The sequence below is a fragment of the Marmota monax genome, unplaced genomic scaffold, assembly GCF_021218885.2.
Source record: "Marmota monax isolate L192 unplaced genomic scaffold, Marmota_monax_Labrador192_F-V1.1 WCK01_AAM20220418_F8-fsc00086, whole genome shotgun sequence".
Taxonomy (NCBI): Eukaryota; Metazoa; Chordata; class Mammalia; order Rodentia; family Sciuridae; genus Marmota; species Marmota monax.
The window spans coordinates 5138281-5156239 of NW_026693086.1; the positions used below are offsets into that span (position 1 = coordinate 5138281).

At 48.8% G+C, this 17959-nt stretch overlaps 1 protein-coding gene and 1 long non-coding RNA gene across 26 annotated transcripts in view; one reads left to right on the forward strand and one right to left on the reverse strand.

The window, feature by feature from the left end:
• Atxn2l (ataxin 2 like) lies at positions 1 to 12699 on the reverse strand. 25 transcript variants are annotated; one of them, XM_046454468.2, is made up of 24 exons: positions 12174 to 12695; positions 10673 to 10709; positions 10405 to 10461; positions 10245 to 10316; positions 9783 to 9933; positions 9244 to 9368; positions 7872 to 7963; positions 6801 to 7001; positions 5727 to 5902; positions 5470 to 5580; positions 4731 to 4943; positions 4570 to 4641; positions 4263 to 4333; positions 3811 to 4106; positions 3663 to 3732; positions 3016 to 3162; positions 2817 to 2889; positions 2536 to 2723; positions 2064 to 2193; positions 1853 to 1974; positions 1483 to 1695; positions 1067 to 1310; positions 758 to 917; positions 1 to 497 (listed from the first exon to the last, which is right to left on the reverse strand). In XM_046454468.2, exons 1-23 carry the CDS (start codon positions 12467 to 12469, stop codon positions 763 to 765), a joined length of 3312 nt encoding a protein of 1103 aa, XP_046310424.1. In that variant the 5' UTR covers positions 12470 to 12695; the 3' UTR covers positions 1 to 497; positions 758 to 762. The 25 variants fall into 25 exon arrangements, with proteins under 25 accessions (XP_046310424.1, XP_046310423.1, XP_046310442.1 ...); XM_046454467.2 differs by having other exon boundaries at positions 1 to 520; XM_046454486.2 differs by having other exon boundaries at positions 758 to 794; positions 1121 to 1310; positions 12174 to 12694.
• The window catches only part of LOC131424547 (uncharacterized), a 17338-nt gene continuing 11128 nt past the window's right edge, over positions 11750 to 17959 (forward strand). The window contains exon 1 of the long non-coding RNA XR_009227801.1: positions 11750 to 11838. This is a non-coding gene — a long non-coding RNA (uncharacterized LOC131424547). The remainder of the gene's footprint in view (positions 11839 to 17959) is intronic.

Here is a 17959-nt window from a genome sequence, read left to right on the forward strand (position 1 = left end):
TTAAGTTAGTTTAAAATTTTATTTTTTTTATTTATTTTTTAATATTTTTATGTAATAAAAAGTAAAAGTCCTTGTCCAACCATCCTTGTGGGGCATCTGTCTGTCTCTCACGCAGGTCACTCAAGTTAATGGGGAAGAAAGAACAGGGGGCCCAAGTCTGAGGTTATAAATAATAGAAAATAAAAGATCTTCCGTCTCCAGCGGGGGGAGGGAGGAATAGATGAGAGGATGGGAGGGCAAGATTGGGTGGGAACAGGCAGGGGCAGAGCAGGAACCCCCCACCCCTGCAGGACCCTGGCCCTGCCCACTTTGAGGCCCCTCCCATTCAAGGTGCTTGGCAGGAATTCCCCAGCTCCCCCAGGGGAAAGGGGGGGTTGGGGGGCTGGGACTGGTCCGAGCTGCTGGGGGAAGAGACATAGATCACTCTTCCCTCCACTCATGGAGGTCTCAGGTCGCGGCCAGGACAATCTTCAGTTCCCCGGGGGGTGGAAGGGGAGCTGCTGGGAGGGATGAGATTGAACTGGTTGGAGGGGAAAGAGAAGAGAGCAGGAGCATTAGAACCCAAGCAGCTGTCCCTTCATCAATGCGTCCAGGGGCTGTGGGGGTGTGTGGGTAGGAGCGGCCTCCTCAAGGTGTCTCATGGGGCTGTCAGAAGCACAGGTCAATCGCTGTTTCCCAGTAAGCCAGAGCCCTTACTCGTGTGCCCAGCTCAGCCCCCCACACCCCAGTCTGGCCCTGTCTGCTGCGCTGACCTTACCTCGGCTAAGTCAGGAGACAGTCGGGGTCACTGAGAGCTGGGGAGGCAGTGGGGAGGGGGGCTGCTGGATCACAACTGAGCGAGGACGGAGGGAAGCAAAGGACAGAGCCAGGAGCAAGCCCCTGGCGGCGGCGACTGTGGCTTCTGCCCACCCTACATACTTCACAGACAGGTGCAGGTCGGCGGGCGCCCTGTGGGACAGCCCTGCCTCCAAGACCCCTCACTCCCCACCCAGAACCCGTGCATCCTGCCCCACCTGCAGCCCCTCAGCTCTTCCATGCCAAATTCCCCCAGCTAACGAGAACTCACGAATCCTGTCATCGGCTCCTCCTGGAAATCCAGGCGCCTGGCCAGGCTGCTCACCTTGGGGGTGTCCGATGTAGGGGTAGGGTGAGGGTGTGGAAGCTGAGAGTGCAGGCACCCCACTCTGGGGCACCGCGCCTTGGGGGGGCCCCCCATGGCTCTGGGGTGGGTGCAGCAGCATCACCTGGGGCGGGTGGGGAGCCCCAGGGTGAGGGGGCGGGGCTGCTGTGATTCCAGTTTGGACATGGGCCTGTCAAGGAGAAAAAGCAGCTAGGAGAACCACAGAAGTCTGAGATGGAACCCGAGAATCCTAGCATTGGGGATACTCCTGCAAGAGGTATAGTGTCTCCAGAAAAGGACAATGTCAAGGCTCATTTCCATTGGCACAGAGACCCAGCCGGATCAGTCCCTTGGGTGCTTACCTGGGTAACATGGGCCATATTGGTGAAGCCGTGGGGCAGCTGCTGGTGGGGATGGATGGCATACACAGCGGCTGGCTGGGGGAAGCTGCTCTGAGGGGACTGGGCAGAAGGTCCCGGTGGCAGAGAGGGCGGCGTGCCTGTCAGGGCCCCTGGGTGGTACAGATTCTGCTGTGGCTGTCCACTGCCCAGGTGTGGGGCCTGCCCCGCCTGGTGCTGTTGGAGAGGTGAAGGGAAATATGAGTGCCATGTACTCCTCTGGTACCAGGCCAATCACTTCTGACCCAATCTCCAAATGGGAAATAATGCCAGGCTCTCTATTCTTCTAGCCACCCTTCCTGCCCCAACCATTCAGATTCCCAAGAGCAGGCACCTGGACGGGACTGGGGGCCGCATGCTGTGACTGCGGCTGGCTCCCAGTAGGTGTGGTGGCCGGCTGTGGCTGGTGGGCATGGAGTGGCGTGGCATGGTGTGGATAGGACTGGTGAACGGTGGCTGCAGAGGAAGAAGGAGAGAACCAATGCTGAGCACGCCAGAAGCCACTAGGTACAGCCCAGAGCAGACAGGAAAAGCACAGAACTCACCATAGAGGGCTTGGGGGGTGGGCTGCTCTGCAGAAGGGTACTGAGGAGTGGAGGATGACACAATGGCCTGGGGATGGCTACCCGACGTCAGCATGCGTGGGCTGCTTTGAAGCATGGGGGCAAACACCGGCTAATGGGACAGAAAGAATTTAGTTCAGCCAACTAGGGAAGTTGGTCAACGTGTGCATAGCACTGCTTGGGCCTTAGCAGATACCTTATTTATTCAAGGTTTACAGTAATCCTTTCAAGCAGATGCTAATTCATTTACACTTCAGAAGAATAAACTCAGAAGTAGGTGTTCAATGACTGTTATAAGCATTAAGCCCTGTTAGAGCCTGGATTTCAGCACAAGTCTGACAGTCAATCATGCAACTATCTCCCTCACCCAGCACCTAAGTGGTGGAGACGGAGAAGGTGGGATCCCTTGCAAGGGCTCTGTACCACCCCCCTTTCCCTCCTGTGCCATGGTCACCTGTGAGGGGTAGTGGGCCATAGGCTGCATCATGGCAGGCTGGCCTGGGAACTGCTGCGGGTTGTAGGGGATGTAGGAAGAATAAGGTGTAGCAGCCACCAAAGGTGGGCCAGCAGCTGCAGCAGCCTGCATCATCGGAGGGGCTGAGGCTGGCTGGTGTTGGTCTGAGCGCTGGGGCGGGAGGGAGCCTGAGGGTGGGGGGAAAAGAGCGCAGAGCTCAAGCTCCATCTGCCAGGAGGTACCAGGCAGCCCCACCAACTGCCCCTTCTCACCCTGCTCACCTTTTGCTCCTCGGTACTTGCCCTGCTGCCCAGGCACCGAATTGGATACAGGATACGGATACATCTGAGGTGCCTAGGACAAGGACACATGAAGCTTGGCTTGTTTATTGACATTCAGGACTGGCCTGACCTGGTCCATTGGTCTGCCCAACAAAACTCTACTTCTCTTACCCTAGGCCCCAAGGTTCTTCTCTCCTACCTGTACAGCTGGTCCCATATGGATCTGAGGTATGTAGGAGATGTACTGGGGGCTGTAGAGCCCACTCTGGCCTGCTGTCAGCACCGGGATGGAGGGAGTTGAATGAGTTCGGGGCCCTGGAGAAGTTGGGGTACTGGTGGATTTGTTCTGTTAAGAGACAAGGGAGGACAACATTTTATTTCTATATCCCCACTCCTACCCTGGCCGTAACAGCCATTCACAATGTCGTGTGCTAAACACATTTTGCACATTCTAACCTTCCCATCAAACCCTGACATGGGCATTCACAAATTACAGGTGGGAAAACAGATTAAATGGCTTGTCCAAGACCTATGAACTATGTAAGCATACAGGTTCAAGCCAAGTCAGTCTAAATGAAGCCCAAGCTTCGAACAGTCTCGCTCAAATACTCCAAATGCTAAGAACTTCTTGGAGAAACTAAAGCCTATCAGATTCACCCAACCCTCGAGACTTCTTTCTTCCCAAACCAGCATAACTGCTGCTGCTCTACACTTCTGTATTATCTCCTTTGCACTACTGGACAGCCCAGTGGTCCTGGCAATGAAGTGCTCCCCTCCACTGTGTAGTGCCTGCTCCCAAAATTCCCTCATGGAAACCCAAGTCCCCACTCTTCATGCCCATCTCACCACAGACAGCAGAGGCTTTGTGGGATTAAACTCCTTGGCATTGGGGTTCAACGTTGACTTCTTTACTTGTCTGTGAGATAAAATTAAGTTAAGTCCTCATGGTTTCCCCTCACCAGCCGACATCCACCCAGCTCCCCACCTCACTTACTCAGCAACAGGGCCCTCATCCTTGTCATCTCCCTTGATGAGCCCCACCGGGGGGCTGCCAGTTTGATTTGGGCAAGGTGGTGGGGGCTGCTCTGGCCCCTCAGTGCTTCCTGCTGGTGCCAGGGCGGGTTTGTCTTCCTTATCCGATACGGATTCTGTCTTAGATGAGACTGGGGACCCCATAGGTTCTGAAGTCAATAGACCATCAACCTCCTTCTCCTTCCCTTTGACCTCCTCCTTTAAAATCCGAGGAGGAAAAGGATCCAGGCTGGTCTCAGGGGAACTACTGGGCTGAAGCTGGAAAAAGAAAGATATGTATCATGATCCAGATCCCAGGCTGGACTCCTCTTGTCAGCTTCAGTTCATCTCTTCTACCCAGCTGACCCTTTTGTCTCTTCTATAAATCCTCCATACCCCCTGCTGACATCCAATTCATTTCCACATTTCATGTACCTTAAACTGGGCCCCAAACTTTCTCAGTTCTTCTAGTTGAAATCGTTTCTGCTCATTCTGAAGGCCAGGGACTATGAAAAAAATGATGGAAAAAGGAGAAAATATAACATACACCTTTCTCAAAGGTGTCTACACAATACTAGTAGCTCAAGGACAAGAAATCAAAGACAAATGAGGAGAATTCCAAAGAAATAATTATAAGTGAAGGGGTAACAGATAAATGTCTGTTCCTGAATCCCAACAAACTTCCTGAAATGCTCTCCTCAACAAAGGGGCATCAGACCGCAGCACAACAAACCGGACTCACCTTTCCCAGCTATCCGGGGCAGCTCCTGGGACTCCAGAGTTCTGCCAGGTTCCTTGGTTGGGAGGTCTTTTACTGACAAGGCAAGAGAGAGATGCCTGAAGGTCCTCCTGTCCAGGGCCACATTTTACATTGTCCACAGCACTCAACCATCTGACTCTTACCATCAGTGGGGGCCAGTGAGATCTTTGGAGAAGCTGGGGAAATGGAACCCACTCCAGGATCCACAACTGATGATGTTACAGGGATAGGGGCTGAAGAGGTCGCCACTGCAGAGCCGATAGGAGGTTCAGGACAGGAAGCAGAGATTGGGGCAGGGGCAGCAGACTTGGGAGAGCGTGGAGGGTACATCCGGCCCACTGGAAGAAAAGGGAGAGCTGTACAATGGTTACTGCTGGTCAATAAGCAGCAAGTACAGGAAACTTACTAAAACCCAAAGCATACACATTTATTACACCTCAAACCAAGGCCAAGGTAGATAACAGAAAGCAGGTTAATAGCCTCAAGGGCACCATGAAGGGCTGGAATGCTTAAAAGAAACAGGTGTGCTTCTGGGCCAGCTAGAGCTATGCAGTAAGACAGGCTCAGTGTTGGAAGAATTTCACGTATTTCAAAAATGGTCTTAAAAATTTCTATGACTTGTCATGTTTTAAAACTGTTGGTCAAATTCAAATCTAAACCAAAAAAAAGAAAAAAAAAAAAAGACACCTGTCAGCCAATATACAACCCATGAACTGCTAGGTTAGATTTCATACTAGGAAAACTGAAAAATTTCTTCGCCTAAAGGATAAGAACAAGCTCTCTAAAACAATTTATTCTCCCATCCCAGCATTCCAAGGGACATGTTTATCTCCCTGTACAAATTTCTACCCATTTCTTCATATAACAGCACTGAAGCTTTACCTGCAGGAGGAGGTGGAACAGAAGATTCTCCAGAAGGCCTGCTGTTGGGTGAAGACAAAGTCTTGGCACCTCTCAGAGGGCGCTGTGCCTTGGGGGACATGCGGGAAGGACCTATTTTCAAAAGACAGAGAATATGAAGGGACAGAGAACCTGCATTATCACCAACTCATCATCTTCTCCAAATGGTCTAAATCTTTTCAATCACCTTTTCCACTTTCTTTCCATCCCATCTGTCATACGTCTGCTTTATAACTCACCTCCATTGATACCACGTGCCTCAGAACCTGGGCCAGGGCTACTATTGTCAAGATGATGAGGGCCACGAGGTGGCAAAGAGCTAGGGCCAGGCCGGCCACCCCGAGAACTGCTGCACCGAACTCCTCCCCGGGGACCTTCTCGAACTCGTTGAGGCAGAGGGATATACTTGCCCTCCCTAGGAAAAGAGTTTAAATAAGGGAAGGCAGCCGCAAAACCCACACATTTTGGCTAGGGATGTAGCTCAACAGTAGAGCACTTGCCCACTTGCCTAGCATGTGAGGACCTGGTTTCAATTCCCAGTACCAAGAATACCTCACACAAATTGGCAACATGAGACCTTTCTGAAGTCCCCCTGTGGACACACTTCCTGGCTCTAGCTTTTGTCACTATTGTACCTGAAAATCACAGAGTTAAATGTTGAGGCTATAGGCTTATGACCTTGTGTTACATGAACCCTGACCCAAACAATTGTGGTCAATGCTCCACAATTCTACCACTCCTGACTCTTAGGAGGAATCAGACTACATTAAGGAGAAGCTTTCACGAGAAACTGTTGGTAAAGTTTGATTTATTTTTTATTTTTTTTGGCGCGGTGGTGGTGGTGGGGGGTACTGGGAATTGAACTCAGGGGCACTCACCAACTCGGCAACTGAGCCACATCCCCACATCCCCAGTCCTATTTTGTAGTTTATTTAGAGACAGGGTCTGAGTTGCGTCAAGCCTTGCTTTTGCTGAGGCTAGCTTTGAATTCGCAATCCTCCAGTCTCAGCCTCCTGAGGTGCTGGATTACAGGCATGCACCACCATGCCCAGCTGATTTCACTTTGATAAACAGAAAAAACACAGTATAACTTTTTTTTTTTTAAAGGCTCTTTTTTTTTAAATCTATACGCCTTGGCCTTGTTGCAAATTATCTCCCTAGTTTCAGTCTCCCAACTCAAAAATTGAGAATAACAAGGCATTAACTTTTATCTAACAAAGTGGTGAGATTTAACAAACTGTACAAAGGTCTTAGACCAGGTCGTGAATCCTATTTGTTGAGCCTCAAAGAGTCCTGGCTGCCCCCATAAATACCTGGATGCCAAGCTGGGGCTCTCTCTCCCTGACCCCTGCCGCTGAACTGCACTGTGTTTCTCCTCCTCAGTGCGCCCGTCATCATTCTCCATGGCGATCCGCAGGCGGTACTGCGGGCTTGACTCAATCTCCCGAGCCAACTGGGCTGCACGCAGCTCCCGCTGACGGAACTCTTCGGAGTTGTCCTTTTCTAAGGGCACCCTGAACAAACACCCACAGACCACCATATCCCATCACCCACCAGGGAACAAAAGAAGAAAATGGAAAACATTCCTATCAGTCCCATAACCACTTTAGGCATTCAGGCATACGGTACTTAATTCCTTCAATAACAGTTTCTCTTCTGCAGTGCTGGGGATCAGACCTAGGGTCCTATGATGCTAGTTAAGTGCTTTATCACTGAGCCACACACCATCCCAGTCAACAAATATTTAAATGAGTATTTACTGGGTATTAGGCAGAGAACCAAGTTATGTTCAAAATCTTTTTTTTCAGCCCAGGTGATTGAACCCAAGGGTGCTCTGCCACCAGGCCTTTTTACTTTTAGTCAGGATGTCACAAAGTTTCCCAAACTGGCCTTAAACTTGCCATCATCCCATCTCACCCTCCTGATGAGCTGGGATAACATGAATGCACCACCATGCCCAGCTAGCATATCCTAAATATAATGCTTATGCTTTTTATTTTTTTTTTTAATAATCATTTTTTAGTTTTTGGTGGACACAACATCTTTGTTTGTATGTGGTGCTGAGGATCGAACCTGGGCCACACGCATGCCAGGCGAGCGCGCTACCGCTTGAGCCACATCCCCAGCCCCTGCTTATGTTTTTTATACTCTAGAGAAAAGATATGGGTAGATGAATAAGCAAGTAGCTAGTTCTATACATGGGTGGCCTGGAATCAGAATACCTTTCAGGGAGCAGTTCATAAGGCAGCCAGGAAAGGAAAGGGGGAGGGTTACCTAGATACTCAGAAAAGCATGTGTAAAAACTATGTTCCACCTAGATATCTGCCTTCTGTCAGTGACCCCACAACCCCAACTGTACCTCCTGGAAGCACCAAAATACTCACGTGTAAGAAGAGAGACTACTATCATAGGTGGTCTTTACACCATAGTTCTCCTCATTGAACTTGAACATTTCATTGGGGTCCCATCCATTGGACTAGGGAAGGGAAAGGGAGAATGTTTTAAAACTCAGCAAGAAAAGGAACCTGGTTTTTCCACCTGGTAAAGAACAAAAATGTAACCAATCCAAGAATGTAATAATAGTACAGGGCTAGTGAGAGCATCAACTAATAATGCCAATTTGTAGCATAAATAGGCAATAACTAATGTAAGTGGAAAGTCCTAACAAATCCATTTTCAGGTTTATGTTCTTGAAAAATTCTAGCTTGTATGTATGGAAATACATGTTCTAAGGTCCAGTATGACACTATTGGGCAAGCAGTACTGGGGCCTGAACCCAGAAGTGCTTTAACATTGAGTTAAGATCCCTAGTCCTTTTTATTTTGAGACAGGGTCTGATTAAGTTGCTGAGGCTAGACTCAAAACTTGTAATTCCTTGACTCAGTCTACTGAACCACTGGAATTACAGATGTGCACTACCACATTCAAAAAGATGCTATTTTTTTTCTTCTTTTCGGTACTGGAAAATTTAGCCCAGGGGCCCTATTTATTTTTTGAGACAGAATCTCGCCACATGGCTTAGGGCCTTGCCAAGTTACTAAGGCTGGCCCTGAACTTGTGACCATCCTGTCTCAGCTTCCCAAGCCACTGGGATTACAGGAGTGCACAGCTGTGCCCAGTGAGACTACAGTGTGGGTTTTAATAGCAAAATAATGGTAACAAACCAGATAAGTAAAAGAAGAAATAAAATTTGTTGTGTATATACACTGATACATGTATATAGTGTTAAAAACAACCAACTAGGGCTGGGGCTCAGCGATAAGGCACTCCCCTGGCATGTGTGAAGCACTGGGTTCGATTCTCAGCACCGCGTGTAAATACAATAAAGATCTATCAACCACTAAAAAAAATACTTAAAAAGCAACCAACTAGACCTGTGTATGAGTATGAAAAGTTCGAATTAAAAAGACTTTTGTACAAATTAAACAAATTTTTCATTCAGAAGAATCTAAAAGTATGAAGGTAGTCGTTTTACAAAGACAAATGGGTCTACATTAGTCAATCTCACTTCTACTTTTTGTCATATTGGAAAAAATGATGCCATAAAGCAAAGTTAATCATTGTCAATTACAAAGAAGTAAAAGAACTGGTACTTTTGTTTAGCTGTTTTCTATTTGACCACACACACACACACAAAAAAAAAGCAGCAGTCAATATTTTCCTCCCTCATTTTCAAGAATCAACTCCTTGTTCCAACAATGTCACTGTCATCAACCCACACTGTAGCTGCCCAGTTCTCAAGGAAGGAAACTATACCATGTCAGACTCGAGGTCATAATCATCACTGTTGCTGTCACCGCCCTCCCAGCGCTGAAGCACTTTCTCTTTGTGCTCCCCATTCACCTTCGAGTTCATGGCAATGGCTGAGTCAGTGAACTTGTCTGTGGGGGCAGAGTTGAAGATCAGAAGGAGTCAGGTGACATTTGACAGCTTTCTTTCCCCTCACCTTTACCCCCTCCCCTCATAAATAGTTCAGAAACAAAGGTATTCCAACAAACCCAAATTTAGGGTATCTATTCTTATGGGGCATGGAAGGTAGGGCAGAGCATGAAAACCCTGATCTTGATAGTTTAAAAGGAGTAGTAAGTTGAAAACTAACCAGAGAAAATATGAAGTACCACAACACAGGCCAGAATTTGCCCCACCATGTATTAGATATCAAGACACATTTTCAAGAAGAAAAATTCAGCCATCTCCCTTAGTTATGAAGGGTAGTAAAGAAAAAGTTAATACATTCTACCTGCACACAAACTTCCCTCTACAAAGCCTGACACAATAGCCTAGAGCTATAATACCTTTAGTAGCATAATTGAAGTCAACATTCCGGAAATGGACAAGCATGACATCACTCGGTTTAAACACCATGGTGTCTACAATGTCTTCTCGGCGAGGGCCACCTGCTGGCTCAGATGCTTTCCGGTGTACAGCGTCTACTGCCAGTTCAAACTACAAAAGCCCCATTCCCCAACACCCAAGGGTCAGTATCAAGAAATGCAAAGGCAAAATATGACTTGTATTTCTCTTAACCCTTTCCATATTTTGCCCTACATCTCATTCTCATGTGCCTGTATTCAACATCAGCCATAGGACTCAGCAAAGGCTTAAAGTTAAAATTTAAAATTTTGGAATTTTAAACATACGTTCTACATAAATGATTGACAGTACTTTCTAATACCACTGAAAACACACCCGAAATGTCATTCTCTCCCTCCTTCTCACATGCAGCACCAAAACCAAACTAATTCGAGTACACTGACCTTTGAGCTCAGAGTCTTGAAAATGCCTTCATAGGTGGTGCCATTTTTCACCTTTACATCACAAGTGGAGCCCTAGGAGAATGGAAGATTAAGCAGAGTGACTCTAGAAAACTGATGCACTGCATTCCTTAATCAACCTAGGAGTTAAGTCCTCACTTACCACAACAGCTGTCAGGAAATGCAGCATCCTGGAGTTGTTATAAACACCTTCAAACACCTGTCAGTAACATAAGAAAGAGAAATAAAGAAGCAGTGAATAAACACTCCACTTTCTAAATGGCCACACTCTACTGGCACCCACCTCATTTGTGTAGTGCCTCTGGCCCTTCTGAGTCCATTTGACCATCTCAACACCTATTCTGCCCTATACTCCCATATATTTCGCTTTCAGGTTTTTGAATCCTATATAGGAGGGAAAAGGAACTCACAGGTGATTGTGGGGGCCCCTTTCCTGTGCTCTGTCCCCTAAAAGAGAGGGAAACAAGAAACTAGTTACTAATCAGCATTGATGATTTAGCCTACAAGGCAATTAACCAAAGATATTCTTATACTCTAAAAAAGGAAGAAAGTAGACATTAAATGCCAATAAACACATTTAATCTAAATGCCCGTAAAAAAAAAAAAGACCCCAGTCAACAATGGCTGTCAACTGCTATAACAAACAGCCAATGCAACACAGCCCTCTCACTTTTTCCAAGGGGATAGGGCTGCATGCTTAACAGACAAATGCTATAGCATTCAATAACCAGTAACCCTCCCCAGATGTGAAGGTGAATGCTCAGGGGCGCGATGCAGAACTACTCAGCTCAGGCACACTACCTCCCAGACGGTTAAAAAAAAAAAAAATCATTTTCAGTAGCCTTATGCCCCAAACCCTGGGAGGAGGGGTGTTCCCTCCATACCCCACCCCATCACCCTCATTATTCATTCAGCCTGTTACCCACACTGCAGGGGTCACCAATCGACAGGTAACACTGCTCCTCGATGGCTGATGTAACCGGCAGTTGAGGAGGGCGATGAGGGGGCCGTTGGCGGGGCTGGGGGACAGCGCAGCCGCAAAAGCCATCCACCGGGAGGCCTCGCCCGGTCTGCGCCTGCGCACTAAAGCCCACGGGCCTCTTCAAAATCCCCCCTCCCGCGATCAGAACCCACTGCGCCTGCGTGCACCGCGACTCTCAATCGTATTAGCACACACAGAGAAGAAACTGAGTGGTGCGTCCACTACTCATCCACCCAACACCAGACGAATCCCTCCATGCACACTCCCAGCCCCTGCCCTAAGAGTTACCAGGACACGCGAATGCCCGGGTCATAAGACAGAGCATCCGCGCGCACGTACGGGAAGGGCGCGCGCGCGCTGGAGGTTCCCGGCCCGCAGTCCTCCCAGTAGTCGCTCCTTCCGTGCCCCCTCCCACCCCGCTCCCCTCCTACTGGCCAGACCGGCAAAGGGGAGGTAGCAACTCGCTCCCAAGTCCCTCCCTCCCCATTGGCCAAACTGTGGGCCGCGCGCCCCCCTCCATTGGCTACGGCCGGGGACCCTTTCCAGCAGCTGACTCCCCATTGGCTGAAGCCGGAGACCGCGAGACCCTCCGTGGTAATGGAGCCGGGGACCCCGAGCACCTCCTCACCCCCCCCAACTCCCGGTTCCGACGGCGCTGGCGGGACGCGCCCCGCCTCCCCTCAGGGCCAGAGACCCGATCCCCAATTAGGCCCCGAGAGCCAAGCATGGCTCCTAGATTTCCTGGTGGTCGCTTAGGGACCCTTTCCCTTTGACCTGTTGGGACCGGAGAGGCCACCCCTAGCTTCACGGGGATCCTAGGCTCCCGGCGCCACTAAAGGCGCCGGACTGGGGCCCGCCCCGCTGGAACCGAGTCGCCGCCGCCTCCTTGGAGCCTGGGTTCCCGCGCCAGGAAGCCCACCCCTCCTCACCTGGCGCTGCCGATGGCGGCTGCCCCTGGCCTCTCTTGATGTTGCGGCGGCGGCGGTTGCGGTGCCAGGATGCTTTCGGCTCCCCGGCGGAGCCCGCTACCGGCAGCAGCCGCAGGCCCCAGGCAGGGAGAGGCAGCCGCGGGAGTCCCTGGGGGAGCAGCGGCGGGGGCCAGCGGCCCCGGGAGGCCGCCGTTGGGAGGGCTGGTGCCGCCGGGAGGCCGGCGGGCCACGGCCTGTTGCGTGGGGGGCGGCTGCTGGGGCTGGGAGGTCTGTTGTGGCGGCTGAGGCTTCAACATGATGGCAGCGTCCGGAAGGGGAATCGGAGGGAAGGGAGGGAGAGAGGGGGCCGGGGCTGGGTCCCCGCCAAAGAGCGCGGGAAGCGAGGGGGATCGGGAAGCTGGGGACCCGCCGATGGCGGGCGGGGGGAGCCCCGCGGTGTCGGGGGTGGATAGAGAAGACCGCGGCGCGAGGCGGAAGGGGAGGGGGGTCTCGCGGGCCGGAGGAAAGCGAGAGGGCGCGAGCCGGTCTGGCGCGCGTGCGCGTCGCCGGGGAGAGGAGAGGGGAGGAGCGCGCGGGCGGGAGCTCCGAAGGGGGGGCGGGGAGGAGGGAGCGCGGCGCGAGGTGCCCGCGCGCACCGGGAGGTTAGCTCCGGCGAGAGGCTGGGAGAGAATCAAATAGGTGACCCTCGCACCCCTGGCCTTTGGTGTGGGTAAGGAGCAGCGCGGGCGCTCACGCGCGCCAAGGATTTAGGGTCTCTAGGGCTCAAACCGCCTTAAAGACTGGCGGCCGCTGTCGCTTCACAATGAGCGTGTGAAGCTCTGGGGGAGGAGCCGAAGAAGCGGAGAGAAAGGACCGGCCGCCCCGCCCACGCCGCCGGCGTAACGTCAGGATGCCTCCGCTGCAGTGTGAGCTGTCACGTCGTGGCGTGAGGTTCTTCCGCCACTTGAGTGCTGGTGGGCGGAGTTAGGTGCCAAAAAATCCCTGGGACTGGACGATTTAGTCGCTGCTCATTTAGGCAGGTGGTAGGTTTCCCAATGAGCTATGCTTCATTGTATCTACTTTAAATAAAAAGATTGATGCATATTAAAGTAATTAGTTTGAGCTGGGTGTGGTAGTGCACGCCTGAAATCCCCCCGACTCAGGAGGCCAAGGCAAGAGAATCACAGGTTCGAGGTCAGCCTCAGTAATTTAGCAAGTCCTTGCCTCAAAAAGGACTGGCGATGTAGTTCAGTGGTAAAGTGCTTCTAGATTAAAAAATAATAATAAATAAAAAAATTTTTTTGAGCGTGCTGTACCTATGCCCAATCCTAAATTTTAAATTTCAGTAAGTTTAAACCTAAATTGTCATTTCTCCGTGCCTGAGAATGAACCCTTGAACCGTAACATGGAAGGCCAGAGTTCCTAGGGTCTACTTCAAAGCCCTACACCCGATGACTGGGGGTATCCGTAGCTCAGCGGTAGATCCCTTGCCTACCATGTGCTAGGACCGGGGTTCGATCACCAACATCGCAAAACAAAACTAAAAATCCTTTGCCCAAGTCTACAATGAAGGCAGCCTTTATTCATTCGAAATGAGTTGAACATTAATCTAGATGCCTTGCACACAAGAGTAATTAAACTACTTGTTGCTCTCAAAGAGTTGAGGCTTGGCTAGAATATGGGATCCTCCTGCCTCAGCCTCCTGAATTGTGAGTCGCTGGGATTACAGGTGTGTGCCACCTCGCCTGTCGTTTAATCCCAAAGTCTCACTCTTTCTGCTCTAGGCACCAGCACTGGGACTCTTCCCAACTCCTCCCTCCCAAACACAAACACGCCTAACTATGAGAGTCTCTCTTACTCTTTGGGAAATATTGTCACCTCTGCCTCAGTCAAATGTGTTAGGTTCCTCTCATGGGTGCCTGCCCAGAAATTTACTCTCTTCTTTTTCTAAGCTTGCTGAATTCTGTCTTCCTGCTAACGTAAATTCCCTAATGGCTGGGGCCTTGACACTTATTCCCTCCTGTGGTACCAGCATAAGGTAGGCAGTCAGTTGAATATTTGTAAGGTGAATGGATCCAAATGGTATTTTAAGGACCTTCTCATTTCCCTGGTACCATAACAGTGCAGTTTTTTTATCTGCACCACTTGTGAGGCACCAGCTCTCCAGCCTCTCTGTGGGTCTCTAACTGCTCCCCATCCCTTCCTCCTCCCACACCCAAATTCTAAGTTTTAGCAGGTTCAAGTCCTTTTTCCACAACAAGCGTTGTCCTTATTCAACTCTGCCTGCCTGAGTACTATTTCTACACACAGAATTCCCTTCTGGTTCTCTGCTTTCTCATTTCAAGCTCAGGTGTCAGTTCTTTCAAATGTTTCTTGTTTTGACTCCTTCCTCCAGGCCTCCAAAGCACTATGTTTTTGTACATTTGTTTCTCTTGGAGTCTGGTATCATGAAGGGCATTTCTCTATTCCTCTATCCCTCTATCAGCTCAGTGGCTAGCACCCACGCACTCACTAAATTGGTAATTGCCCTCTTAGTGTATGCGATTTAAAAATTAGAAAAGAGAGCTGGGCACAGTGGCTCACGCCTATAATCCCAGCTACTCACGAGGCTAAGGCAGGAGTATTGCAAGTTTGAGTCCAGCCTCAGCAACTTAATGATGATTTAAGCAATTTAGAGAGACCCTGTCTCAAAAATAAAAAGCACTGGGGGGGTGTAGCCCAGTGACACAGCACCCCTGGTTCAATCCCCAGTAATAACAACAACCGAATTAGCTGAGGGGCATACACCTGTAGTCCCAACTACTTGGGAGTCTCAGGCAGGAGGATTGCTTGAGCCCTGGAGTTTAGAGCCATCCTGGGTGTCATAGCTTAAAAAAGGAATAATAATAATATGCTACAATGATTGACAAGACATGTTGTTAAGAAAGCGAAGTTCCTAGGCTGGGACTGGGGCTCAGCGGTAGAGCGCTCGCCTAGCACATGTGAGGCACTGGGTTCGATCCTCAGCACCACATAAAAAAAAAAAATGAAATAAAAATATTGTGTGTCCACCTACAACTAAAAAATAAATATTAAAAAAAAAAAAGCAAAGTTCTGGGCTAGCTTTTGTATAAGAAAGGAGAAAAAAGAAAGCAGATGGATATGCCAGGTTTTTACAAAGAAAAATACAGAAAGAATAGACCAAAAATGAGTCCAGTGAGTTACTTATGGGGAGAGGGGGAAGTGAGGATTTCTTGGGTTACAGTCTTGTTAAAGGAAGCTATAGAGCTCCGACTGGGGCAGGGAGACACTGCTTTCAGTAGATCTTTCTATGGAGTTTTTACTTCAAATCGTGTTAACATATTCCAAAATATTCCACAAGTTAAAATCAACAAGGGTGGGGTTAAGTACTTTAGAAATGGAATGCATATATAAACAAAGAAACTCAACTCTTTTTCTTTCTTTCTTTTTTTTTTTTTGGTGAGTGTGTGGTACTGGGAATTTAATCCAGAGGTGTACTCTACAACTTAGCTTCATCCCCAGCTCTTAAAAAAAAAAAAAAACAAATAATGTTTTTTTAAGATTTTGAGACAGGGTTGGGGTTGTGGCTCAGCGGTAGAGCGCTTGCTTAGCACGTGCGACGCCCTGGGTTCAATCCTTAACACCACACAAAAATAAATAAACAAAATAAAGATATTGTGCCCATGTGTAACTAAAAAAAATATATTATAAATAAATAAAATAAAGATAGTGTGTCCAACTACAACTAAAAAAAATATTTAAAAAAAAGATTTTTGAGCGAATTTCACTAAATTGCCCAAGCCAACCTCAAACTTGTGCTCTCCTGCTTCAGTCTGCCAAGTTGCTGGGATTACAGGTATTTGCTACCAGGTGACTCAACTCTTTATTGGTACTGGGAGTTGTACCTGGGGCCCTCAATCACTGAGCCACATCCCTGCCCTTTTTTATTTTTTGAGACAGGATCTTGCGAAGTTGCATAGTCCTCACTGAGTTGCTAAGGCTGGCCTTGAACTTGTGATCCTCCTGCCTCAGCCTCCCAAACTGCTGGGATTACAGGTGTACCCAGAAATTCTGTACCTATTTTGCCTGTTTTATAGGATGAAGCACATGAGTAAGTATGGATGTTGTTGAGAACCAGAGACCTCAGCTGGAGAGAAGGGAGACACAAAAATTTCTTGTGATTGAATTGGAAAAAATATCAGTACAAAACCCGTGGATAGACAGATACCTAGGACTCAGATCTTGCTTTCTAAATACCATTATCCCCTAAGAGCACCTGCAGCTCTTTGAAGAAAGGCTGATTCTAGCCAGGACAAGAGCAAGGAAGGAATGAGATGAATTTGGAATATTTTGTTGTCAGAAACAAAGTACGTAGGCTGGGGGGTTAGCTTCGTGGTAGAGCACTTACTGTGCACATCTGTGAGGTCCTGGGTTTAATCCCAGCACTAGAAAGAAAGAGAGAGGGAAAGGGAGGGAAAAACTTAAATTATATGACAAAGAAACACAAGGGCTAACTTGAAAAAGTATCCCACCAGTCAAATCTGGGACAATTTAAGCTGCAAAATAAATAAGAACAGAAATAGGTGATACCAGTAACTGTATAAAACCATATCATCTGATGCTGGAGGCAAAGAGTATTAGCACCCAGGTAAAGCTCTGATTGAGGGATTCTACCTCAAGGATGGGAAAGACAATGGAGAAACAGAGGGGAGAGAGAGAGATCGGCTGCTCCCCAAACATGGAGAAGAAAGCCTTTTATCAGCCTGTTATTGGAGTGGCCTGGGGTCTGGTTGCGCATTACCTCATTCTGGTTTTGCCAGATGTCTCTGGAGAAATCCTTATCACTGAGGGGTAACCTCCATTTGTTTTGCAGAGTGTTTATCAGTGGGTCCTGACAAAAAAGGGGACAGGCAACTTGGTTCCCATGAGGTGATGGTTTCCACCTTGGGGAGCAGTCACCACCATCTGCCTGCAAGGCTGCACTGTTGCTCAAAGTGTGGGGCATGACCGGAGGATTCTAGGTGCCATTCCAGAGTCTGGGAAATTGTAAAAGCTGGCAGTTGGGTATCCTGCAAATCCTGAAAATCCATTAATCACTCTTTTTTGTTGTTGTTCCGGGGATTGAACCCAGGGGTTTTACCACTGAGCCCCATCCCCAGCCCTTTTTATTTTTTATTTTGAGACAGGGCCTCCCTAAGTTAGTAAGGCTGGCATCAACCTTGTGATCCTCCTACTTCAGCCTCCCAAGTCGCTGGGATTCCAGGGGTGCAGTATCATGCACAGCTGCAGTAGTTTCCCTATCTCTGATTCTTCAGCCTTGAATCGGGTGGTTGTCAGCTTTACATGAACTTCCCTCAAATGACTAATATGCCCGTGTGCACAGCAGAGTAGGTATCAAACACAAAGCTTAGAATAATAAAGAAGCCGAGTGCGGTGGTACACGTCTGTAATCCCAGTGACTCAGGAGGCTGAGGCAGGAGGATTGCAAGTCCAAAGCCAGCCTCAGCAACTTATTGAGGCCCCAAGCAATTTGGTGAGACCCTGTCTCAAAATAAAATATAAAGAAGGGCTGGGGATGTGGCTCAGTGGTTAAGTTTGATCCCTGATACTAAATAAATAAAGTAATAAAGGGGACAGACGGATAAGAATAAGGCAGAGATGCCAAGCTTTTATCCTACTTTCAGTAACCCATCAAGCATCTATAAAATAAGAGAAGAGTGAGCTTCTTAGCGAAAGAAACCTCTGTAAGTCCTTGTTATAGTCTAGTTTTTGTGGTACTTTTTTAAAAACACATTTTTATGTCTTTA